The 25,688-nt window shown below is 31.8% G+C and overlaps 3 protein-coding genes across 10 annotated transcripts; all 3 read left to right on the top strand.

The window, feature by feature from the left end:
• Window positions 1-2,423: 2,423 nt before the first annotated feature.
• On the top strand, window positions 2,424-8,218 carry LOC106786626 (importin-4-like). Of its 2 annotated transcripts, XM_014748211.1 has the most exons (15): window positions 2,425-2,594; window positions 3,001-3,087; window positions 3,160-3,267; window positions 3,334-3,486; window positions 3,608-3,793; window positions 3,887-4,181; window positions 4,260-4,417; window positions 4,561-5,158; window positions 5,259-5,494; window positions 5,594-5,799; window positions 5,887-6,227; window positions 6,331-6,506; window positions 6,591-6,799; window positions 6,889-7,199; window positions 7,278-8,218. In XM_014748211.1, exons 1-15 carry the CDS (start codon window positions 2,541-2,543, stop codon window positions 7,400-7,402), a joined length of 3,243 nt encoding a protein of 1,080 aa, XP_014603697.1. In that variant the 5' UTR covers window positions 2,425-2,540; the 3' UTR covers window positions 7,403-8,218. The 2 variants fall into 2 exon arrangements, with proteins under 2 accessions (XP_014603698.1, XP_014603697.1); XM_014748212.1 differs by lacking the exon at window positions 7,278-8,218 and having other exon boundaries at window positions 2,424-2,594; window positions 6,591-6,762; window positions 6,855-6,940.
• A 1,460-nt stretch (window positions 8,219-9,678) lies between these two features.
• Window positions 9,679-21,379, top strand: LOC106786620 (adenylate cyclase type 2-like). Of its 4 annotated transcripts, XM_014748197.1 has the most exons (22): window positions 9,679-10,415; window positions 10,487-10,619; window positions 10,995-11,890; window positions 14,636-14,770; window positions 14,863-15,083; window positions 15,366-15,522; window positions 15,623-15,772; window positions 16,168-16,289; window positions 16,434-16,681; window positions 16,750-17,099; window positions 17,365-17,642; window positions 17,712-17,903; window positions 17,988-18,162; window positions 18,233-18,316; window positions 18,380-18,478; window positions 18,601-18,744; window positions 18,846-18,941; window positions 19,208-19,331; window positions 19,578-19,787; window positions 19,882-20,056; window positions 20,155-20,290; window positions 20,572-21,379. In XM_014748197.1, exons 3-22 carry the CDS (start codon window positions 11,780-11,782, stop codon window positions 20,734-20,736), a joined length of 3,372 nt encoding a protein of 1,123 aa, XP_014603683.1. In that variant the 5' UTR covers window positions 9,679-10,415; window positions 10,487-10,619; window positions 10,995-11,779; the 3' UTR covers window positions 20,737-21,379. The 4 variants fall into 4 exon arrangements, with proteins under 4 accessions (XP_014603683.1, XP_014603684.1, XP_014603685.1 ...); XM_014748198.1 differs by having other exon boundaries at window positions 9,680-10,415; window positions 10,487-11,890; window positions 17,727-17,903; XM_014748199.1 differs by lacking the exons at window positions 9,679-10,415; window positions 10,487-10,619; window positions 10,995-11,890 and adding an exon at window positions 13,898-13,982.
• Window positions 21,380-21,960: 581 nt separating this feature from the next.
• Window positions 21,961-23,648, top strand: LOC106786629 (ubiquitin fusion degradation protein 1 homolog). Of its 4 annotated transcripts, XM_014748223.1 has the most exons (4): window positions 21,961-22,309; window positions 22,423-22,537; window positions 22,627-23,330; window positions 23,414-23,648. In XM_014748223.1, exons 1-4 carry the CDS (start codon window positions 22,307-22,309, stop codon window positions 23,480-23,482), a joined length of 891 nt encoding a protein of 296 aa, XP_014603709.1. In that variant the 5' UTR covers window positions 21,961-22,306; the 3' UTR covers window positions 23,483-23,648. The 4 variants fall into 4 exon arrangements, with proteins under 4 accessions (XP_014603709.1, XP_014603708.1, XP_014603710.1 ...); XM_014748222.1 differs by having other exon boundaries at window positions 21,967-22,537; XM_014748224.1 differs by lacking the exon at window positions 21,961-22,309 and having other exon boundaries at window positions 22,350-22,541.
• The last annotated feature ends 2,040 nt before the right edge of the window (window positions 23,649-25,688 follow it).

The following is a 25,688-nucleotide window of genomic DNA, read 5'->3' as shown; positions in this document are numbered from 1 at the left end:
CGAATATCCGTCGAGTTAGACGTCAGGAGGATTCCTTGATCGTCGGTTTTGTGGCAACGATAAGAAAATTCGTCGACGGAGATTGGGAAATTTGTAAACACGGTAAGATATCGAATAAGGATGATTCGATTGAAACGTTTCCTCCGAAAAACCACAATGACACTAATCTTCTTCACAGTTTATGGTAAAAAAAAGCTCGTACGCATAAAAATATTCTCCCATATTTGGATGGATCGAAAATAAACAGTCCTCTATTTAGATCTACTTAGTACTTTCCTCATTTAATGACAAAATCGAAATAATTTAGTATCCTACATTTTCATTATGACATAAATTGCTTTTGAACATCTTCCCCGGTGTTCTTCCCCGGTGTTCTTCCCCGGTGTTCTTCCACGGGGTTCTCTCACGCTCTAACTTCTCCGTTAACATTTTTTTAAACTGAACAGGAAGGAAGAGAGAAGAAAAAGGAAGAGAAAAATAGTTGTAGCGACAAAGAACCATATAACAGCTCGCACAGCAAAGATAATGGGAACGTAAGCGATAGTAACATGTTGCCAGCAGTCCTCCTCTCGTCCACGCTAGTCGTAAAAACGTTCGTAAAACAAAATCCGCATCCTCGGATCTTTTCCGAAAGAAAAGATCGGTAGGTTGGTTAATAGGTAACAACCTATTCGAGTAATATACTTAGACTCCCTTTTCGAATATCGCATTACCATGTGTTCAAACACTCGAACACCCTTTCTTCCTTCGGTAATGCACGGTTGCACGGTCCTTTTTTTTCACAGAAACGCAGCTCGATAATAGATATCGTCACCGTCCAAAAATAACTTTGACATCTGATCTTAATTTCGTTATCGCGAACGAGAGGAATGTTACGCTAGATTTATCGGATTGGTCATCCCGTAGCAGGCAGATATACACTAAATATTATCTATTACGGGTGGAAATCCGATAATGCAATAAGTAAGTATGTGTAAGTATGTATTGATTCGTTGGTGTTTTCTGTAAAAATGATCTACTATACAAATTCGTATCCGAAGGAATTCATTTAGTAATATTTATCTCAATTTAATTAGCTTCAAATGGAATTCAACACAAAAGTAAGTAAGTACATTTTGTTAAATACGAAAGAAAAGAGATCATCCTCGAATCGCTGGTTTCGTTGAATCGAGTTAGGCAACTAACTAAGTGGAAGGATTGCTTATACAATAAATTAGAGAACGTTCACGATGTGTATGATGAAGAGAACGTATATGGTGTCGGCTTACACGAAACAGATTCGCAATCGACATTAATTTCAAGATGAAATTTTTCTTCGTGATCAACCGCGTACAAAGAGACGACTGATAATCCTAAGTATTATATAGTATATTACATATATTATACTTCTTTTAAATTTTCATTAGAAAAATTGTCTACGAAAAAATTCATCATTCTTACATTTTGACAAATAGTCTACGCATTGAAAATGCATTTACTACTATTTAGAACTCTTTAGTAAAACATTTTCGGGCATAAGTTTTGATGTGAAGTTTCTTGACACCCTGTAGATAAGATTTCTCTCTTTTCGTAAAAGATTCGATCTAATGCATTTCGGCCATAGGACGTGCACGATGTGCACGAGGTGCAAGAGAAGTCACTCAATGGGACCGACGACAGCTACATCGCTGTCTTTAAAGTAGGCTTCTTTCAGATCGTATATCCACAATAGGAGCACAAAAATGCGAGTCGTTTGCTTTTATTTAAATAACATTTCTATAGCGAAGGTAAGTCGGTCGTGTACCAATGTAAAAGCAACCAGACGCCCACTTCAATATCACTCGATATAATATACTCAAATCTGAGATAGCTACAAAGCTCATTTTTTTCCTACGAAAAGAAAATTTCGGGAAAGTACAAAACGCAGAACCAATAACGTTGATATTTCTACGAAGTTACGTTGGGTGAATTTTTAAAATAGCAGCCTTCCGAAGAGTCTGTTAGATGACTGCATTATTTCAAGGTGTTTTCAGCGGCAGCGCCGGCGGCCTACGTGAGAGAGAGAGAGAGAGAGAGAGAGAGAGAGGAATAGGGCTCTCTGTAAAATAATAAACTAATCTAAACGATGTGGTACTCTCTTAGACCAAATCAAATTACATGCTTCGTGATTTACATTATACAGGCACATAACTTTACAAAAAAAAACTCATTTAAAGTTCGTTAACTCTACTTAAAAAAAGTTATATAGTTAAGAAAATACAAAAGAAAAAATTGTTAGGAGGAATACAGATCAATAATAATAACTATGGTTCGTGCAATTGTTCGATGTCGATGTCAATTAGATATTGCTAAATGTAAATAGTGCAGTTGACAACTCATGATGCATTTAAGGTTAGTATATGTATATATACACGATTAACTCAACTGCGTATGCGCGTTAAAAGCGCCACACGCTTTCGTTTCATTAACGAACCGTTTTAGCGGTAGCGATAAATCCGTGTGCTTTTCATGAAATTCATTTTCATCTAAATAATATTTTATAGTTTCTTTATTAATTACTGATGGAGCAAATACTATTGAAGCTACTCGTAGCCGATAACGCTACTATACTAGAGGTATTCACCGATATTTCATAAGATTTCAATAAACTGATCTATCTACAAACACTGTAAAGCACGTGTTAATTTATAAGTACAGTAATTTATCATATTTATCATATGCTTACATTCATTTTCTACTTTTAAATATTTTTTTTCTATTATACAAAATTTTGAAAATGAAATATAATGTCTAGTTTTAGTGTATAGACAATGCTTCCCTAGATGCACTTAACCTTTTCTTTCTTGTACTGTAAATTATACTTTTTAATAAATATCACATACATTTTTTTTTCATTTCAAGTTTTCACATTTTCCCAATTTAAGAGATATTTGATCTTGGAAGAAATGATATGCTTTAAAGAATACTATGGAATAGTAGATGGAACACATTTATTTTTAATTTCTAATATTTCTTATATAGGGCACTGCAGAACTGCGAAAAGCATTCAAGAACTCTGAAAGTACACCCGCTTTATGCGAACTCATTGTATCTTCTGCAAATCCACAAGTATATAATATTTTATATTTCTTTATCAAAAATATACTATTATATTTATATACGCTTCACAAATGTCTTTAGATCAGACAATATGCAGCGGTCTTACTTAGAAAGCGTTATAGCAAAGGAAAACATTGGACAGAATTACCAGATAATATACGCACTGACCTTAAAGCAATGATCCTACCCGTAAGCAAATATTTTAATAATAAATTTCATTAAAAATGGTATTTTATACATGATTTGTTTAATTAGGCACTATGCAATGAATCAGAAAAACTTGTAAAAAATTCTATAGTCCAATTGATAGGAACCATAGTTAAACACGAATTGCCTAGTAATGGTTGGCCAGAAGTATTGCAGTTTGTACAACAATTAATTACAAGTGAAAATCTATTCGAAAAAGAGGTAATCTTTTGGTGCTTGATAAATTTAGTACTACGATAATCTGCCAGCCATAGAAATATATTTAAGTGTGGTGTTTAACGCTTTAATAAACTTTTTATTAATAAGAGACATTTAATTACAGTTAGGTATGTATACATTGGCAACTATGACGGAGGTAGCACCAAATGCATATAAAATTTATGCAGACTCTGTTGTCACTCTTCTTTCTCAAACATTAAATAATCTGCGAGATTCAGAATATTCCATTGCGTATTATGTTATGCAAACATTACAAAATTTAATTCCCTTGATTAACGGTAATCAGAATGTACGTACTGAATAAACTTATATTTTATTATATACATTGTATTATAAAAGTGCTTGAATCTTTAATTGTGTTAACGATTAAATATACTTTTAGATGATAAATGCCTACAGTCGTATGATGCCACAGATTATGACTACGATACAGGCTTTGACAGAGGTCGATGAAGATAAGGCTACAACATCTTATGGATTATTAGACGAGTTGTGTGATAATGAAATTAATGTAATAGCACCGCATGTAAAGCCACTTATTAGCATGTGCCTCGCTATTGCCAATAACAAATCTTTATCTGATCCTCTTCGCGTTAAAGCACTTCACTTTATTAGCGGGCTTGCAAGAACTAGAAAAAAGAGTCTTATTAAACACAAGTTGGTTGAACCAATTATCGGTAAGGATTCATTTATTTGCATTTGTATTTATATATATTTTCTCTTCTATATTATACTATGCCAGAATTTATTTACAGATACATTGTTTGCTCTCATGTCATCTCCTCTCGATGATGATAGCTTTGAAGCCTACTTCGGTAGGGATAACGAAGATAGTACACCTGTTTCCTGTGCGACTCGAACACTGGATACATTAGCATTGCACTTGCCCCCTGAAAAACTAATTCCACATTTGGTACGATATGAAAAGATTTCATCTTGAGCCTTAATATAAGTAACAAGATTATAAATATTTTTTTCTTTAATATTTTTTCTCTAATATTTTTTCTCTAATATTTTTTCTCTAATATTTTTTCTCTAATATTTTTTCTCTTTTAGTTGAAACACATTGAACCAGGTCTTCAAGGAACTGATATTTATGTTAAATCATCATCGTATTTAGTTATGGCAGTACTTGCTGAAGGTTGCTCGGAACATATACGATCGAAATATTTAGAATCGTTCTTACGTTGCATTTGTCAAGGAATTGCCGATGCTGCACCTATTGTAAGAAGTGCTGCCCTTTTTGCGCTCGGCCAATTTTCCGAACATTTACAACCAGATATATCACAATATTCGTATGAACTACTACCTGTATTATTCGAATACCTTGGTCAAGTATGCACTCTTATTAGACAAGAGAAAAAAGAACCATCGTCGATTGAACGAATGTTTTATGCTCTTGAAATGTTTTGTGAAAATTTAAATGAAAGTTTATTACCCTATTTACCTACTTTGATGGAAAAAATTTTTGAATTAATAAATGCAGACACTTCGGTACGTGTAAAAGAATTAACATTGAGTATAATTGGGTCAGCAGCTTATGCTAGTAAGGAAAACATGTTGCCTTATTTTGAAAAAATTATTGCTATTCTTAATGGTTATCTTACGGAGAAACAAACGGATGAAACTATGTGTCTTCAAGTTCAAGCTGTTGGTTGGTTTTAAAATCATATTATGTCATTGCAAATGCGTGCGTATAAATTATTGTAGATATTATAATATAATATATAGTACACGTATTATTTAAATTACAGATATACTTGGAATAATTGCTAGAACGATAGGAGATGAACATTTTGCACCACTGGCAACGAGATCTCTCGAATTGGGATTAAATTTATTGAAGGAAAATGAAGACCCTGATTTGCGAAAATCTATTTACGGCTTATTTGCTTCCATTAGCAAAGTTATGAAAAAAGAAATTGCAATGGCGCTACCTCAAATTGTTGAGTACGCGATAAACAGTATACGAAGTTCTGAAGGTATAGTGGTAAGTATTTGATAATGCATTATACTTTATTGTTTAATAACAAGTATTTTTCGATGATGCATTATATACTTATTGTTTAATAACAAATATTTGTCCCAGCCATATTTTAAAGAAGATGAAACAACTGCTTTCTCGATATATGAAGATCTAAGCGATGAAACTGAAGATGAGGAGGATATAGAAAATACAGATAACGAAGAAGACGAAGATGATGAAGATGTAGCTGGTTACACCGTTGAAAATTCTTATGTCGAAGAAAAGGAAGAAGCAATCTCAGCACTTAAAGAGATCGCTCAATATACGGAGTAAGAATTAATATTTCATATCGATCTACTAAAATTTATTCAACTTTTATTTTTATTGACAAATAATTCATATTTTTCTTCCTATAGAGAAGCATTTTTGCCATATCTTGAGAAATCATTCGAAGAGGTTTTCAAATTAATTAATTATCCCCAAGAGGATATTCGAAAGGCAGCTATAGAGGCTTTATTACAGTTTTGTATTAATTTTTCCAAAATTAATTCCAACGAAGGTAAACAGTCAATGTTTAAAGCATTATCAGTTTTCATCCCTAAACTGTCAGAATTAATAAGACTAGACGATGATAGAACAGTAGCTATGGGTGGATTAGATGCATATTCGGACATGCTTAAAGAAATAAAGTCTGATGTTTTTATTGGTGAAGGTCATAAATATGCTATTATGAACTGCATAACGGATGTTATGTCAGGTATATCTAATGTCAGGTGTATTTTATAAATGCAGCATTTTCTAACATTATTACTAATTGTAAATAGTTATACAACTATAATATATGATTTCAATCTTTAAAGGTAAAACTAAATGTCAAGATCAGGAGGAAGGAGAGGACGTAGAGATCGAAGCAGAACAAGACGAACTGCTAGTCGAATGTGCAGGTGAACTACTTACGAATCTTAAAAAAGTTATTCCGTCGGAAGACTTTGCAATTTACTTTGAAGTAGTATTACCAATGCTTCTAGAAAGATCGGTAAATCTATTCCCTGTATTTTTAATAATCCTTCATTAATTATTCATTACTTTAATATAATCTAACATGTTGTTTTATTCATAGAAAAAAAACAAATCCGATACGCAAAGAGCTTTTGCAGTTGGAACGATTTCGGAGTGTTTATCTGGCCTTAAACATGCTGTCGCCGCTTTTTTGCCACAACTTCTTCCTATTTTTTTAAAGTTCGCTAATGATTCTAATGCCAATGTTCGTAACAATGCGATATTTGGAATCGGTGAGCTTGCCTTACATGGCCAAGATGCTGTTTATCCGTATCCTTTTAATCAATTTTATATTATATTTATAATTTATACATCATTCTTCCAGTATATATATATATTCTTTAATATCAATACCATAGTCACTATCCTGACATTTTACAAATTTTATCAAGTGCTATTGCTAAAGAATCGCACATGGGTGCTCGAGACAACGTTTTAGGTGCAATAGCACGCTTGATTATTACGAATTATGAAATTTTACCGCTGGATCAGGTTTTTCCAGTATTCGTTAATCAATTGCCATTAAAGGAAGATTATTTGGAGAACAAAGCTGTCTTTAAAAGTATTTTAATCTTGTATCAGGCTGGGCATAATATATTACAAGCACACATGCGTACTTTACTTCAAGTTGCAATCAGCGTACTGCAAGAAGGAAAAACTTCCGATGACGGTAAATTTTGAAATTATTTATTATTAATACATGTAATCATTTTTATTAATTATTTTCATTACTTTTTTTCTCTAACAGAAACAAAAAACCTTATAATGGAGTTCGTGCGATCCGCTCAACGAGATTTCCCGAACGATTGGAATTCGGTCTACACTGAATTACCACCAGAGATAGCTACAAATATTCAACAAATGTTTTCTTAAATTATCATTTGAGTTTATTTAAAATATTCACTTGTTTTGAATTAATTTCAAGATATTATGCACGAAATACAACATTCTCACTAATTCTAATCACTAATTGTTATCGTTGTACACGATTTTACTGTAATAATTTACTGATGTCATTTTTTTCTGTAATTATCAGAATTGTTATTATTTAATCGTCGATATAAGATTGAAAATAACTTTGAAATATTTTACATCTTGACGAGAATTGGTATTCTATTTTTCAAACGAAATGTCAGCATTGGTTAACGTTCTCCATTTGTTTTTAAACAAAATTTTTGTCTCCCGAAGAAAGGTGCTATTATTCTAAGATAAAAATGCCATATAAATGAAATCGAACGAAATATTTCAATAGGCGTGCGTATATTACAAGAGAACTAATGGTAGAAGCTTTATTATTATCAATTTTACATTATATTTGTCTATAATCAGGACGTATTCAAAGGTATTCAAAGAGCAGTACTAAACAGTACTAAGCAGTACTACTATCTCTAACGTAAACTCGATTAGCACGCACACGCGCGCGCGCGCGCACACGACACACACATAAACACAAACGTACACGCAATACTCATAAATGTATAATTCGACGAATAAAGAGACGTTAGATTGGGTGCTTGTTATAAATCTTGTCCATTTTCATAAAAGACTCATTCAAAAAAGATTACTTTAGAAGAAATCTCCTCCATGCATAATACATATTTGTGTAGATAAATTAGGATGGTTATTTTAATATTTAATAAGTATACCTTTCAGAGTTAAGTTCGAAATAAACTGAAGCAAACGAGTAAAGTTTTGGTTTTTTTTCTTGAACCCTTTGAGTGGTGAATGCTGCCGACACGCGTCTAGAAATTGCGGTTGTTGACAACGGAATACTTTTTTGGCTTTGATTATTGTTCCAATTGAACAATTTCATTGTCCAACCCTGTATATTTGATTTTAACATGCTATCGATTTTTTATCAGAAACAGATAATTATTCCCTTCAGTTGATTTTTCGAAGTCATATCGAAAGCATTTACGCTATTAAAACTTTAACATTATCAAAAAACTCCTAAGTGTTTATAATATGTGTTATTTACGAACGTGTTAAATAATCAACTATACGCAAAAATATTATCTTATAATATATATTACATTAAAATCTCTCGTGCGAGTTTGCAGTGCACATACATAAGTGAATAACTTTCGATCTTCAGATCTAAGGAAAAATATTAAAAAAGCGATCGATCTCTTTATTACACAGATTCTTACTTTACTGAGAAAAATAAACCAACCGCGTGTCACGACGATCGATGACAATGATCGAACATACAAAATGTCAAGAAATCGTTCTAAGAATTATAAAACGTTCATCGATTCGGAAAAAAGGAATATAATGAAAAATTTCATATCATATCGATTTGATCGATATCAAAACTGTTCGTCAAGATTAGTCATCGCGGCGAGCACGCGTCCTTGAAAAATCAGGCATGACTCGAATGAAAAAGACGTCACCTCGTAGGTGTACGTCGAGGACAATCGGAAACATAACGAGGTGATGAAGGACAAGGAGCAATGTATTATTACTTTAATCGCCTTAACCAAATTAAGGAGAAAACAAAAGTCTATGGTTAATCGTAAACGAATAAAACTTTCTAATGAAATTTAATACTATAACGAAACTAACAAGTTATCAATCGGAGGAGGAACAATTTCTAAGATATTATTTGAATGATTTCAAACAATATGACATATATAGACGATATTGTCTAGAAACATATTAAACAAAAAAAAAACTCAGTTTTAAGTATTGAGGATACTGTTAAAAAAAAAGTTGGAAGGAATAATATTATAGCTGTTTCATAAACAAATGATATATGTATCTTTGGTTTGAAATTAAATTTAAAACCGTCGAAAGATACTTGACAAAAGTGCATATTCAGTCTAACTGACAATATAATTATCGAATCGTCATAAATCTCTTTTAAATACATTAATATTTATGGTACACAGACACAAAAAAAACATAAAAGATTATGCAAATCAACAACTTCTAATTGGAATGAATTAAATAGACAACTCCAATTCAAAAGATATGAATTATCCTAATAGAGATGACAAAATAAATAGATAAAAAAGGAAAGTATCGAGGATTATCGAGTGAACAGTAATCGATTATTAAAAAGAAAGAAAAAAGAAAAGGTATATATGTTCGTACGTTTGTTTAATTTCATGTTAGAGTTCATTTGAAAATATGATAAAATCGTCATCCATCATAAAATCGTCGACTGTTAGTCCGTTCGTTCGTTCAGTTCACACCTGTCGTTGGACTTGTAGAGGCCACCGCACGAACGAGATATCGAGAGCTCTCACACATATCCCAGTGGAAAGTTTCGTTTGAACGAGAACGCTTGCTTAGTCTGCTCTTCGAGATACTCCGGAACGCATCCCAACGCAGCGTAGCGCAGCGTAGCGCAGCGTAGCGCAGCGCAACGTAATGCAACGCAACGCTAACACTCTTCAGTTCTGTTTCTATCGGTCGCGGACATATATTTATTATTATTTGCATGACAATTGCTCGATGGCATCAACAATCCAAGAGAAACATTAGTGATAGGTGTAGCAATTTGGAATATTTCTTAAACTTTTACAACCAAAGATTGGACATTTGTAACGATGCAAGTAATTATTAACGCAACACGTGTCACTTGGTCAATTAAAAAGAAATCGATCCTTTATGAAAATCCGATTCGTACTTTGACCGTTTATCCTAACGCTAATGGCACATATTTTTCGACGCAATGTTAAATTTATCCTAAACCAATAATATATAAGTATATGCGCGTGCATACCTTATTACATATTTATCGTAAGTTAGGGATTTATATGGGATTTATACGTACAATACTTATACAATACTTTCTTTTTTCCTATTTTTTCTTTCTTTATTTATACAGACACAAATAGACTCGTTTAAAATGTAACTCTGACTCGTATCAGTACAATATGTACGTATAAAGTTACGCGCGTTCCTCTGAAGGAATGTAGAATTCTAAAGAATCTATTTTTTTTTTTTCAGCCAAATAGGAAGTCCACGTAAAAGGGAACCGGAAAGATACCGGACAACATTATTCGTACTGTATCGTTCGCATACGAAGGAGAAACGAGCAGGATGTAATAAGGATATCCGCATTGATCGAAAGCCTAGCAAGGTAGTCATAGTTTTTCGAATGTTTAATAACACTTTCATTATGTCTATGCACACGCAGGCGTGTAATAATATGTCGTAAGCCACATCTAGTAAGAAAAATCAATCGATTTTCGATCCTCTTAGACTTTTTTCGCGTAATCTTTTTCCACGTAATTCCAAATTCATATCTTTGCAACCGATGTTATCGAATGATCGGATGTATTTCAATTTTCAATACAAATTTCACATTCGTTCTCATAGATTTGTTTGCTTGTAAGAAATAATATTTGTATTAAATAATTGATTCGTTGGTCGGTTATGATGCAAGTACTTTCGATAAGTTTAGCGTTAAAATACGAAATGAACGTAATGGAAGTATGATGAAATCTATCTACAGAGAAGATATATCTATAGAATACGAAATTGAATGGAACAGACAACTCGTTGGAAGGAGAAGCACGTAATACGAATTACAGAAGCGAGAATGCTCATGGAGAAAGTGTGACTTTCTGTGAGATAGAAGGACACCGCGATAAAAGTTCCTTCGGAAGTGAGCAAACTGAAGGAAAAAACTGCTGAGAGGAAGATACTTTTTAATCGAAGGACGTAAATATTAATTTGGCAAACAAGTTGAAAAGAGGAAGAACAAAATAAAGAAGTAAAAATGTAAATGATGAATATGCGAAGGGTGTAAAGGAGTGTGTTATCGTAGCAACACATTGGCTAACATAGGGGAACTTGAAAGCTTAGTTAAAAGGGCGCAACTAGTTTCTCGAGTGGCCCATTTCTCTTATCGCGATAAACTCTGAAGAATCGGTCCGGTGTGTCGGGAAAGAACTGGTGAGAGGACTGGTGAGAGGACTGGTGAGAGAACTGGAGTGAATCAGTAGCGTTGCGATATTTAAACGCAATGAACGGAGAAATCGCGACGCCGTCGTCGTCGTCGTCGCCGGCGTCGGCGTCGGCGTCGGCGTCGACGTGGTCGTCATCATTGTCATCATCGTCATCATTGTCATCATCGTCGTCATCGTCATCTTTACCCTCCTCTACCATAATCTTCTCTTTATCCTTCTCCTTCTCTCGCTTTATTTCCTCCATCTCCACTTTAACTACCACTACCAGCACTTGACTATTATCATCGTCTTCCGGCTGATCGCAAGAACATCTACGAGGAATAATAAAATGGACGTAGAGCTGGTCACCCGAGCATCCTTGACCTCCCTTCAGAACGTCGACGATGGTCGTGTCGTTTCACCTAACAGCCTCGACGAGTGGACTTGGTCCAGTTTAAGAGTGAGTTACAACTTTCCTTTTTTTTTTTCATTATTTTACGAATATAAAAGGTTCGATATATGAATATGCAACACTAACACTAACAATTTAACAATAGACTATTTAGTTATTCTACCCTGACACTATTTACTTTATATAACAACGTTTATCAATTTCAACATTTAATAGCTTGCAAAATACCTAAGTAATTAATTAAAACATTCGTGAATATATCACAGTTTAACAGATGTATCTTTCAAATAATACAAGTACAAATGTGTTAGGTTAGACAATAAAAAGATTGAGAAACGCTCTTGTATAATAAATACCTAACACACACTTAACGAATAATATCGAGTATCACTTGACATAAATTCACCTGTCCGTTGCGTTCGACATAATATTTGTCCTATCCATCGAATTATTTGCAACTAATGAATCACAATTCAGCCCATCGGATGGATCGCTTATCATTCGAATCGAACCATAAGTTACGTTCATGTATGTAATATCATACTTTCTCTCTTTAGTCGTATCGTATTTTTGTTCTTTTTTATATTTTTGTTGTTTTGAAAAAAAGTAGTCGAAGAAGATGCGCGTGCGCACGTTGTTTACCTCGCCTATCACATTCCGCGTATCAGTAAACGCATTCGATAACTCGATCAGCGCAACATGATACACGATTGACGGCTATATATGTTTTTTTCTTTTCATTTCTTTTACCTCTTCATTATCAAACAAACTTAGTTGATAGTACGAGAAAGAAACTTTTTTATTATTAGTAGAATTTAATCATCTCGACAAGTGTTAACACGATAAGTCGTTTTCTTTTTAATAAATCGTTAAACAATTTAATCATAGAAAGATGAAATTCGACGATAAAATTGAATCACGTTTTATTCTCTTTCTTTTTCTTCTTATCGATGATTTCTTTTGATTTTATATTATTCTTTATCGATATGTCAATCAATATTGTTGCTAAATTAATCATCAATTTTTCATTAATTATTCGCGGCTTTCTGTAGAACTTTACTATTGGGAATTTAACAAAAGAGAAATTATTTTGATACGATCGAAAAGTTGATTTCTTTCATTCTTTTCTCTCACTAAAAGAATTACTAATATATTTTTCATTGATCTATTAATGATTCTTAATCTTGATTACTCTTCTATCATTGTTTGAAATATTATTTACCGGAACTTGAAGGAAACTGTTTAGGAAATTTTCTACCCCACATATATTTATGCATAAATATTATTATTAAATATTATCGAAATTTTGGGTACTTTTTGAAAATGGAATAACAATTATTCTGCTTGAAAAAAAGTTGAACTATTTTCAAAGAAATTGACCGCTATGATGCACGATGATAGATGAAAATCACGGTTTGCTAACTAAAATATAGATTATTTAACCTATTTTCAATTTCTTAAATAATACTAACGAGCGAAAAAATGGTATATTTAAAAAAATGTGTGTATTTTACTTAAAAATATCTGACTGAGTTGTTCTTTCGAAACTTTGATTAACCAAATGTAAAATAACTGTTAAAATTGGACTTTTGGAGAGAAGTATTAGGGGAGGTAGCGAGGTTCGAAGCTATTTCAAATTGAAGATCAATATCCAGCGGGTCGAGAGGCTCTCGGCAAGTAGCAGCAAATTATACGAAAACGCACGCGCGAGAAACGTAGAGAAGAAGCTTTTCGTTCTACGTATATTCCTTGAAAGCTCCAACAGACTCAGAGTGGCAGGCAGAGCTTCGCGAACCGCGCTCCTATTCGTGTGTCTAGAACAAACAAAAAACACATTTCACTGACTTCATAGAAAACGATCCAAGATAGATTCGCCTTTTCTTATTTTCCAAAATCCTACAGATATATTCAAAGAAACACCTACAATGTCGAATAGTTTCTTTCGATACGCGAGTGCTGTTATGTCTTATGAATATGACTATTGTTCTTTTTAATTAAACAAGTCAACAGTTTATTATTTATTTAGTATATTCAAGAAAGAGAGTTTAGATAGAACCGAAACTATTTTTCTCCTAGTGCTAAACAAACTCTAATTGTTTTTGGACCAACATTCCATTTAAGAGGAATATCAGAATTATACGTAATTATGATTGAAAGTTCTTATATTTCTTATGCCGTTCGATAATCTTAAGAAAAATCTTTCTAATATCTGCTATCTTTTTCAATCCTAGTCACAGTGTTCAATCAATCATCATTTTTTACATATTTTTTATTTTATCTTAGAATAAATTTAAGGTTTCATTCAAATTTGCCTAAATTGTTATCTCTACGAAAGTGACGACAGACGAATTGATCTTAAGATTAAACTTTTAACAAATAAATAATAACAATAAAATAGCTGCCTCTGCCGAAATAGCAACCATGACGCTTCTGAAAAAGTTCCTTCGATTTTTCCGGAATTTTTGACCATAATGATTCCTTAATGTATTGTAATTTTACTTTTTAATTTTACATATTGCTACTATGACTGATAAAAATGCAAAAGGATACATGATCATTTTGAGCACGAAGTTTATATTGTTTATACGCTTACCAATGTTAGTTATTTAAACATGTCACTAAAAAGCAATAAATATATAGTTCGATTCATTCTAAAAATTAACACACTCGTCGATCTGATTGTCGCTTCTGTAACATAGAATTATCAGTACTAATACTATCGGGAATTTCAAACGTTTAAATCACTCCGTTTCTCGTTTAAAATCTTATCGCAATCTTTGATTTTATTTTCAGAAGCAATTCAAATACAAAAGCTTGGAAAAACTTTATACCATCTATCAAAGAAGACTGCAATATGGTTACTTATCCTTATTCGTATTGGTGGAAATAATTTTGGGATTTATCTATTGTTTCGTGTTAATCACGATGGTGAGTAAATATTATACATCGAAATACTAAACAATCTAATCTAATTTCTCTCGTTGCACTTTTTTACCGGTTATTCGTTCCTTTCGGCTCAGGTAAACATCGAAAAATGCATTCCAGACGTGATAGTTCACAGTATCATAGGTGCATTACTTTGCCCCACTATAGCGCTATCATTCAGATCAAAAATCATTGCGAGGAATACGTATTTGCCGGTTATGCTCTCGTGTTTGGTAATTACGCTGTTGGTGATCGGTGATCTGATGGTACCACTTTATTACACTCTTTTATATACCGAGGATATACCACCTATACGGTAAACAAATTCTTTCTATCGATATTGGTTTATTAACACTAAACGTAACATCATTCTTATCCTATCTACTTTATATCTATCTTTATTATAATCTAATTTTGACTAAAACGAATGCAGAATTTCGAAGCAAATTTGACACGACCTGTGTGATACGTTTAGTGTTAAATAAAATAATCTTTGAAATGTTTAGTTAGATTACGGTTCAGTTATAGTTCAAATAACTATCAAAAATAAATTGATACAATGATTTTCCGATTTATCATTTGATTTTATTGATTATAGACCAACGTATGCAACGCACACGTTACTAGCATGTTACGTCTTCCTACCACTGACAGAAAATCTGCACGCATTCGTGCTGGGGATTACAGCGACGATGTGCTACTTGGTCACTCTTTTGCTCATCACTTATAGGAATACACCTGATTACATTAGCAAAGTAAAATTTAAGAGCATTTCTACTTAAAAAAAACTTCATTCTCTCGTTATTTACTTGAATATATATAATGTCTTAATCGGACAATATCTCTGCATTACAGATAACCATTGATGCTATTTATTATATTTGCGTTAACGGCCTGGGTCTTTATTTTAGATTTATGAATGAGGTCGTAATAAGACGATCATTCCTTGACCGTCGAAAATGTGTCGAAACGACGTTGAAACTTAATTATGAGAAAGATCAAGAGGTAATTATTTATTATATTCAATTGAATCCAAATATATGTAATCACAAAATTTCTAAAAATATCTATTTGAAAAGAGCACAATGTGAAAAAAAAAGACATTGTTTCTCTTTTGCTTATATACACGATGATAACAACGTATGAAAAGCTTTTTTTATCCTTATTTTTAAAAGCTTTCTGATATTCGCAGTATGGTTATGAATATAAACGCTTAAATGTGAATAGTCAATAGATAGTCAATCGTTATTCATTCGTATGAAACTGTATCGATAGCAAACTGCAAACAAACAAAAAGATCATACAAAAGATGATGAAAAGCAATTTAAATAGAATACAGAACGAAAATCAATTTCGAAACAATAATGCATTTACGTTTTTCTCTTTTTTATTTTTTATAGGAACAACTCACACGTAGCATTCTTCCACAACACATAGCCGCGAAAATAAAAAAGGAATTTCGGGATATTTTTAAATTTATGGAAGAACATAAAAAGCCACCACCAAAAGGAAGACCACGAAAGTAAGTTTCCAAATATTTTATAATACATATATATAATATAATATAATACTTATATAAGAGAAATATATATATATATAATATTTTTACTATATAAAAATTTATTTGATAAAAAATGACCTCTTATTGATATTATTTGTTTGTCAGTGATCTTTGCGTTGAAACGCACAATAACGTATCCATTTTATACGCCGACGTGGTCAATTTTTCTGGTTTGACTCTCTCATTACCAGTGCGGAAACTAGTCGAAACTCTGAACGACTTGTTTGGCAGTTTCGACGAAGCATCCGAAAGGCATAACGTACTGCGGATTAAGTTTTTAGGCGATTGCTATTATTGCGTGAGCGGTGTGCCCACGCCAAACTCGCAACATGCCAAAAACTGCGTTGACTTAGGTAAATATGTTATTCTAGCACTACTTTTAACTGTTTAATTGTCATTCTATATAATACCCATTGGACAGGCCTGGATATGATAAAAATTATCAAAGAAGTAAGAACCAGGGTTCGTCGTGAAAGTGGAGTGGACGTTAACATGAGAATCGGTGTTCACTCGGGAAATATAATATCCGGAATTTTAGGCGCGAATAAATGGCAATACGACGTATGGTCGCGAGACGTTGTCATAGCGAATAAAATGGAACAAACTGGGAAACCTGGAAAGGTTCATGTTACTCAACAAACATTAGATCTCATTGACGCTACCGATTACGATTGTGTACCGGTTGAAACGCTCAACGATGAAGTTCTTAATAAATATGGAATTCGCAGTTATTTAATTACACCCGTTGCGCCAGAACCATCATTGATGCAGGTATGTGTTTTTCAGTGATAACACGGCATAGGGCTTTTGTCGATGCCGTCGTTAAATTATAATTTAACCCTATTTAAATATAATTACATCAAATATAGGATAACTTTTTATTATACGATGTTGACCAATGAATGTTGCACATTCCAAATGCAAAGGATTAAGATAAAGTTCTTCGAAGCTTTATCCTTGTAACTGTAATTGTTTATCTCTACGGTAAAACTTCGTTTGAACATTTCGTATCGTTGACAGGCGAACCTTGTTGCAGAACAGCGAGAACACCTTGACGGTAATTACACCGGATACCTCGGCATCAAGCTGTAAGCATTACGTCAAGTTCTTAACACCGGCACGACCAAGTGTGTCATCGAGTGCACGAAGACGATTAACCTCACCGAGTAGCGATCACGCAGATGTCTTTGCCGGTAGTTACAGACGCAGAACTCACTTCATGGATTCTTGTTTGAGGGATTACCACTTGATGCTTAAAGCGGCAGACGCAGAAATGGAAGATGCAATTAAGCAGATGCCGCTTAGCAAATGGGAGTGAGTAAAACAATTAATCATATTATTCATTAATATGCATGTCTTATTGCATTATCTTTTTAAATGCAGCAAACGTGTTTCCAGGCAATGGACCAGATGGGAACATATTAATCCAATTTTCCTCAATTACAAACAATGGAATTGGGAAATACCGTTTTTACGCGAACCAGATCCCTTGTTCAAATTCTTTATCGCGTGCGCTGTATTTGTACTTTTTTTCATGGGTCTTATCTCTCTCGTACCAGCGATCACGCTATCAGAGTGCGTTACCTACTGAAAAGTAATACTCTACAAATTGAATCTAAATACTTAATGGTAAGATTATATCAGTTGATTCATTTACAGGTGGCATACCGGCACGGCCATAGGTTATACGATAGCTATGTTATTTCTATTAATATTGATACCTCTTACTTGGATGCATTTTGCGTGGAATCGTTACAAAGATCCACACGATGAAGGAAACGTCCCAAATCCTCGCAACAAATTGATATCTTTCTTATATCAAACGAGCGTTAAGGTCAGTTATTAAATAAAAATGACAACGTTATTTTCTTACTATATTCATTTATCATTTTTTTTTCTATTAGGTTGTTTGGAGTGCATTGCTCAGGATAATTCTTTATCTGGTAATAACTATAATGTTAGCAGCATGCGCTATGTTCGATATGATTGTAAGTATTTCAACAAAATAAATCCCACTGTAACATCATTTTATTCTAACGATCACTTTTCAGTTCGAATGTCAAAACGTGGACTTACTGTCGAGCGATAATGTAACATCTAGTATAGCACAAGTGGGTGCTGCTAAACTTGAGTGTATTTCTACACCCTGGGTAAGATTATTTAGTAGGTAAACGAAGATTAAAAATTACTTTTCCCTTTTTCAAACTTTTAAGCGATTAAATACAATTTCGTACAGCATTATATATATATATATATATTTCCATTGCTTCAGCAAATGACGGAAACCTGCTCTTTGGCAATCCTTACAAGTTTCCTCTTCTTGAGAGTGCATTACGTTCTCAAGTTACTAATAGGTATCATAGTAGTAACATTTTATGCATGGAACGTTTGGGTATACCGCAATAATATATTCCAGGTAATAATAATCTTTAAATCATTGTATATATAGTTACAAATTTTAAATCATTTTAAAAAATTTATTCCTAATCTTGATGCAATTTTGTATATTCTTGATAGTCAGGTGAAACATGGAATCCATATTTGGAGCCAAGAGTGGCACACATTTTAAGTGTTGTCTTTCTCACACTTTCGCTGCATCTTATCGATCGTCAGGTGAATAATCTGACTTCAAATCTATAACACCTTTTCTCAACCTTTTCACGAGCGTGAAATATTGATCACTTTTATTACATACCGATATTTTATTATAAATACTGATCAAAAATATTTACAAATACAAACTCGATAAGCATCAGCTTTTCGTGACCCATTAAAAATTGAACGAGACTTAATATTGGTTCATAGGTTGAGAAACGCTAATCTATCATGCCTTTTAACACATAATAATTTCGTTTTTACTTACATGGAAATTTATTTAGGCAGAATACTTGAGCAGATTGGACTATCAATGGAAAAGACAATTGACTTTGGAACAGGACGAAGCTTTCCATACACGAAATGCTAATAAATTATTACTTCGAAATATTTTACCAGAACATGTTGGTAAGTATTGGTTATATTTTTAATAGAATAGTATAGAAAAATAGTATAAGTCAAATATACAGCAATGAATAAAAATGCACTTTAAATATGTTTATAATCTATAAGCGTTTCTCGTGTAATTCTAATTCTCTAATAATTATACTCGTTTGTTTTAAACTCGAGGCCTCTGAAATGTTAATAAATATTTTCTATAGATTAATTATAAGTATTGATACAATCTATGAATCTAATACTTCTTTTTTCCAGCGGACTTTTACTTAAATATGGATAGAACAGAAGGAAATGAACCGTATCATCGAGCACACCGTAATGTTGCCGTAATGTTTGCATCCTTAACAGATTTATCGATCGATGAAAGTAACATCCTGATTGATCTGAACGATATCATATGCAAATTCGATAAATTGTTATTCGAGCCGTATTACGTTGGTCGTATTGAGAAAATCAAAATCGCAGGTACTTGATATTGTTTACGTATTATTTATCAATTAAATTATTAACATTTAAAACTTAAAGCATACATATAAATAAAATATATTTAACGAATTAGGAACAACATATATGGCGGCTTGTGGTCTTGAAGCTAGTCGTCGTGATTCTATGCACAGTTTAGAAAGTGAAGAAAATTCTAGCAACAATGTAGTCAAAGTTATGGCAGAATTTGCAGCGCAGATGATGGTCGTCTTGGATAGAATCAATGCTGAATCTAATTCTAAACCATATAGGTACGCGTAATTGTATATCTATTATTTGTCTCATAAAAATAGTTAATTAATTAGAAATAATACCCTAATAAAATATTGTGAATTTGATAAATTTATAGGTTGAGAATTGGCATATCGCATGGTGAAGTTTCAGCTGGTGTTGTCGGAGCTCAAAAACCTCTTTACGATATTTGGGGAGACGCCGTTAACATGGCATCAAGAATGGATACTACAGGATTGCCAGGCAAAATACAGGTTTGATTCGCGTATAATCTTTTAATCATATGATCATATCAATAAATTTGCTTCCGATAAGGGTATCATAAGCATAAAGGTATACACATAGGTATAATATTTTATTAATATGTATCCAAAATTATGATACAAACCAAAAGGGATTAATACTGCGTGCCAAAGTAAATCGAAAATGTAAAATGACTATTTTTGCTAATTGGAAAAAGGGGTTTATTTTTTTTTTTTTTTTTATCATAATTTTGGATAAATATTGTATAACGAGATGATGTTTACTGTTACAGGTAACTGCTGAAACTGCTAATGTATTAGAACAACAAGGTGTTAAATGTCATTTGCGCGGCGAAACATGGGTTAAACCAAAGGGATATGTCACGACATATTTCGTTAGTATAGATGAAAGGAGGCAGCTTCAAAGAACAGATTCCATAGAAGAAACTAGTCTCTAACCAATGAGTTAAATGAAATTATTTGATAGAATTGATTTATAGTGATTTTAATATTCACTTTAATATTTGGGTACTTGAAAAATGAAATATCAAAAACGCACAAAAGAATCATAACATACAGTGGGACAAACACCAAAGAAAGCTCAGGAAGAATGAAACATAGCACAAATAATTAAAGAATAGAGAACTTGCTATATCATTATGTCCAATCTCTACGATTATATCAAATGTGATTGTTCAATTCCTTATCTCATTCTTTAAGTGGATTTAACAATCTACCCCAATTATAGTTATTCGAAATGTTTAAACAAATCCTAACATAAATAGTTTTACCCATTATTATTATTACTATTTAATTTTGTTTCTTTATATTTATACATAATATTGTACAGTTACGTAGCTTTTTGAAAGATCATATATCACATCAAAATAAGTAATTAATAATTAACAAAATGTATATTGAGAGAGAATTATCTCTTGATCTACAAATGGTATTTTGATGCTAATTATTTTTCTAATCGTTAATATGATACATCTACTCTATCACTGAAATGATTTGAAAAATAATTGAAAGAAAAGAAAAAAGGAACGATTTATCTATTGTGTTATCTAAAGATAAGATACTATGTAATTGTTGTTAAAGTAAAAAAAAAAAAAGAAAAATCAATGAATCAATGGAAAATAATCATCAGTGAGAAATGTTGAATGGATAAAAGCATATATAAAAATGATGCAAGCTCACTGGCATAAATTATTTTTTAATTCATACTGCTTAAAAAATGGCAGTACATTTATAAATTATATAAAATATCTATGTCTTATTTATTTCTCAGTGTGTAAGTTATCATGAATCATCAATGAGAATTGAAATAACATCTTTATTTTTTCATCTTATTCAATGAATGTAATGACGAGTGTTTACTTATTTACTTGTAAATATCCTGTGTATATATTTTTTAACTAACATGAGAAACAATAACCGATATGGTTAATTGACAATTTAAATAAAAATATTTATTAAAAAAACAGAGATTATATTTTATTAAAACACAATATCAAATTTAAAATAAATAATAAAAATGAATATATTTATATTCACATAATATAATGCAAAAAAATTAATAATTATTAGAATATATTGTAATATATGGGTACAATACAAGTGCTAAAAGCCATTTCTTTAAAAATGGTCGGTAATAAAGATCCCTACGAAAGAATGACTAGTGAATGAAATTTGTATTCATTATTAGACCTAATTAGTAGCTCACTTGTGATAAAATCAGACTGCAATAATGAAAATCATTGTAAAAGCATTTAACATTTTGTACGTTTCATGTAATATTTCCGGATAAATTTACGTAACATGATTCAGATATTACGTTATAATATTAATACAGCCCATATGAGCGGATGAAAATCGTCTGCTACGTGTGTATATCTTATGTGTGGCAACATTAAGGACATTCATTTTCCTTGGCTTAAGCAGTGACATTTTAATTTCAAATTTTCTCAAGAAAAGTAATTTGTCAATAGCTGTGAGAGACGGATCGCTGAAAGAAAAACTAAAAAGATGGTAAAATAATCAGAAAGAAGGGTCGGATATTTAAAGGAGGCATACATTGAATTCGACGGATTTTGCTTTAAACAGAGGTTATATTGATCATCAGCATGACTTTCCACTTTCAGTTTGGATTTAACATGTTTCCGGAGATTCCGCGGCCCTTTAACACGCAGTACAAGTGCTTCTCCGTCTCGATGTTACCAGGAATTTATAGGCAAGATGTGGAACGCGGTGGAAAAAGTTAGTAGGTGATGTGTGTCAATTTGAAAGATATCGTTTCATGATTAACTAATTTATTGTCAATATTTCTTAATCATTTTTCTTTTTAGTAATTATGCCTCCATCAGCTCTAGAACAACTTACTAGATTAAATATTAATTATCCAATGTTGTTCAAATTAACAAATAAGAAAACTAATAGAATTACTCACTGCGGTGTATTAGAATTTGTAGCGGATGAAGGAAAAGTCTATTTGCCTTATTGGATGATGCATAATCTTCTTTTGGAAGAAGGAGAGTTGTTAAACATTGAAAGTGTATCTCTTCCTATTGCAAAATTTTCACGTTTTCAGCCACAATCGGAAGACTTTTTAGATATTACTAATCCAAAAGCAGTATTAGAAAATGGTTTAAGAAGTTTTGCATGTCTTACTACAGGAGATGTTATTGCAATAAAATATAATCAAAGAATATATGAGATGTGTGTATTAGAAACTAAACCTGGTCCAGCGGTTAGCATTATTGAATGCGATATGAATGTCGAATTTGCTCCACCTCTTGGATATAAAGAACCGGAAAGAGAAGCGAAGAACAATGAAAAGGATGTAGATCCATCTGAATTAATGCCAACACCTACTGGTTTTATACCATTTAAAGGACAAGGTAACAGATTAGATGGTAAAAAGCGTAAGGACTCGTCTCAACTTGATACGCTGACGAATAAAGTGGCCTATGTAAGAGGTATACCTGATTATGATTATAAAATAGGAACACTGAGGTTTCTAAGAAATATGAAGCCTGTTAACAACAAAGAAGTAAGTTTAATTTCATTTGTTGTTACGTATGACGTTTAATATATTTCATTATTAATAATAATTATTTATTACTCGTTATATAGATAAAAGAGCAAGACGAATTCAAAGCATTCACTGGAGAAGGTTTCTCCCTTAGAAAGTCAAGAAAATGATAATGCAATTCTAAATGAGTAATTCAATTGTAATTCGATAACATGGTCATATTTATCATTCTAATATTATGTTATCCTCAAAATGTATTTGTTAGTACAATCATCCGTTGACAGTATACTTGTATCTTTGTAACTTAAGTCAATACAAAAACATTTTTTAAATTTATAACATCGTTTCCTTATTAAACCTACACACACACAAACACACACTAAACCTATTATTAAATTATAAAGATTTATTTAAAGAATGTATGATTACTAAAGACTATGCTGATGCAATATAAAATCTTACTCGGTTATACATTTATAAGGTTTTATCTAATAATGTGTGGAAAAGAATCATAATTCAAATGATACATATAATATATATACAAGATATCTAAGGTTTTTTTTATACAAATGTGTGTGTTTTGCGAGAGAGAGAGAGAGAGAGAGAGAGAGAGAGAGAGAGAGAGAGAGAGAGAGAGNGAGAGAGAGAGAGAGAGAGAGAGAGAGAGAGAGAGAGAGAGAGAGAGAGAGAGATCATCTATCCACCAGCGGCTATGTTGTTATATGGAGAAACGGAAGATTAATTTATTTATGAGTTTCTTATCGCGAAATCGAAATTTTATTATACGGCGAATACAGTGCGATACACTTACCCTAATTCGCGTTTGATTTTAATTTATTATACTCCCGATGACCGAATCTACAATTAATTCAAAGATTATTATATTTCTGATAGATATTTTGATAGAATATTCTCTAAAAAATTATAATTTTAATTTATATTATATAATTTAATTTTTTTAAATATAAAATATAAAAAACAATATATTTTGTGTTTGGATTGAACAGGATTGAAGTTAAATCCAACAATATATATATGATCACCTGTAATAAAAATAAAAGTATATTAATTATACAATCAATAAATACAAGCCTAAAATACAAGTCAATTAGCCAAATTAGCAGATGCATTTTTAAATTTAATTCCCTATTTATTTTTATCAAATCTCTATTTCACATTGCATAAAATTACATTTTATGCAAATTTTAATTAAATTTTATATTATAATATATAATAATTAAGAAATATAGAAAAGCTTCAAATATTACGTTACTAAAAAAAAAAAATCAAATCTACTGTAATAAATGTGTACTACTTTTATACCGCGTCCTTACAAACAAAAATTCTAAATATATTAATATTCGATCAAAGTTAAAACTCATAAAGACAAAAAAAGTAAGAAAACGAACGATTGATGAGTTTAGCGTAAACATTTAAACAATTATATACTTATTAATATACTTTGAATATAAAATAATTTCGAACTCGAAGTAATAACTAAAGTTGCAATGTTTAAACAATCAAAAATATTAGTAGAGAACAATACTGTATTCGATATACCTTAAACAATTGTTAATTAATCGAAGGAAATGTATGTGTGCACCGTCCTCCTCGAAATCTCCCGTTAGACTAGCACGTTGTCCTCTATGAAAGTTCTTTTATTGAAAGTTGTTTATATGACTTTCCGAAAAAGGAAATTCTATTTATTACGAATATTATTCCCGTTATAGACATGCACATCCTTCGGAAAGTCATTATAAACAACATTTAACGTACTTTGAATAGAAAATAATTTTAATATGTTTTTAGTTAATTTTTTTAGATGACCGTCTTAAACTTGGTTCCATTACAGAACATAAACATAAAATGTTGCGATTACTTACATTATTCTTTTGTCAGTACTTTCTATGTAATGTTTATCATATTTTCTATGCTATACATTCTATTGCAAGTGAAATCCAATCAAAGACCACTTACCATAAACATTATAATTGTAATTAGTTTCTTTTAACTTCCTAATTAATATCATATTTTCATCTCTCCACAGTTTTGTTCCACCCATTCAATGAACTTATAAAAACTAATTACTTTATAAAATTTTTAAAATATTTTTTATATATTTACAGATACCATATGAAACAATAAAAAATGGTTGTAATTTAAGTTCGACAGGACTTTACCTGTATAGCTGAAATAAACTCAAAGGTACATCATTTTTTAACTTTTACAAAGCAGAATAACTATTACTGTACAACTAGAACGTTTTCCCATTAACGAAAAAGTACAAATATATTCTATTTAGTCATAAATATATGAAGTAAAAGTTTCACAATCAGTTAAAGTTCAGTGAATTCATTCATAACTGTTTTCTTAAAA

This window comes from Polistes canadensis, unplaced genomic scaffold (genome assembly GCF_001313835.1).
Source record: "Polistes canadensis isolate GaletaPanama2010 unplaced genomic scaffold, ASM131383v1 scaffold_78, whole genome shotgun sequence".
Lineage (NCBI taxonomy): Eukaryota > Metazoa > Arthropoda > Insecta > Hymenoptera > Vespidae > Polistes > Polistes canadensis.
This window is presented reverse-complemented; position numbering and strand designations above follow the sequence as displayed.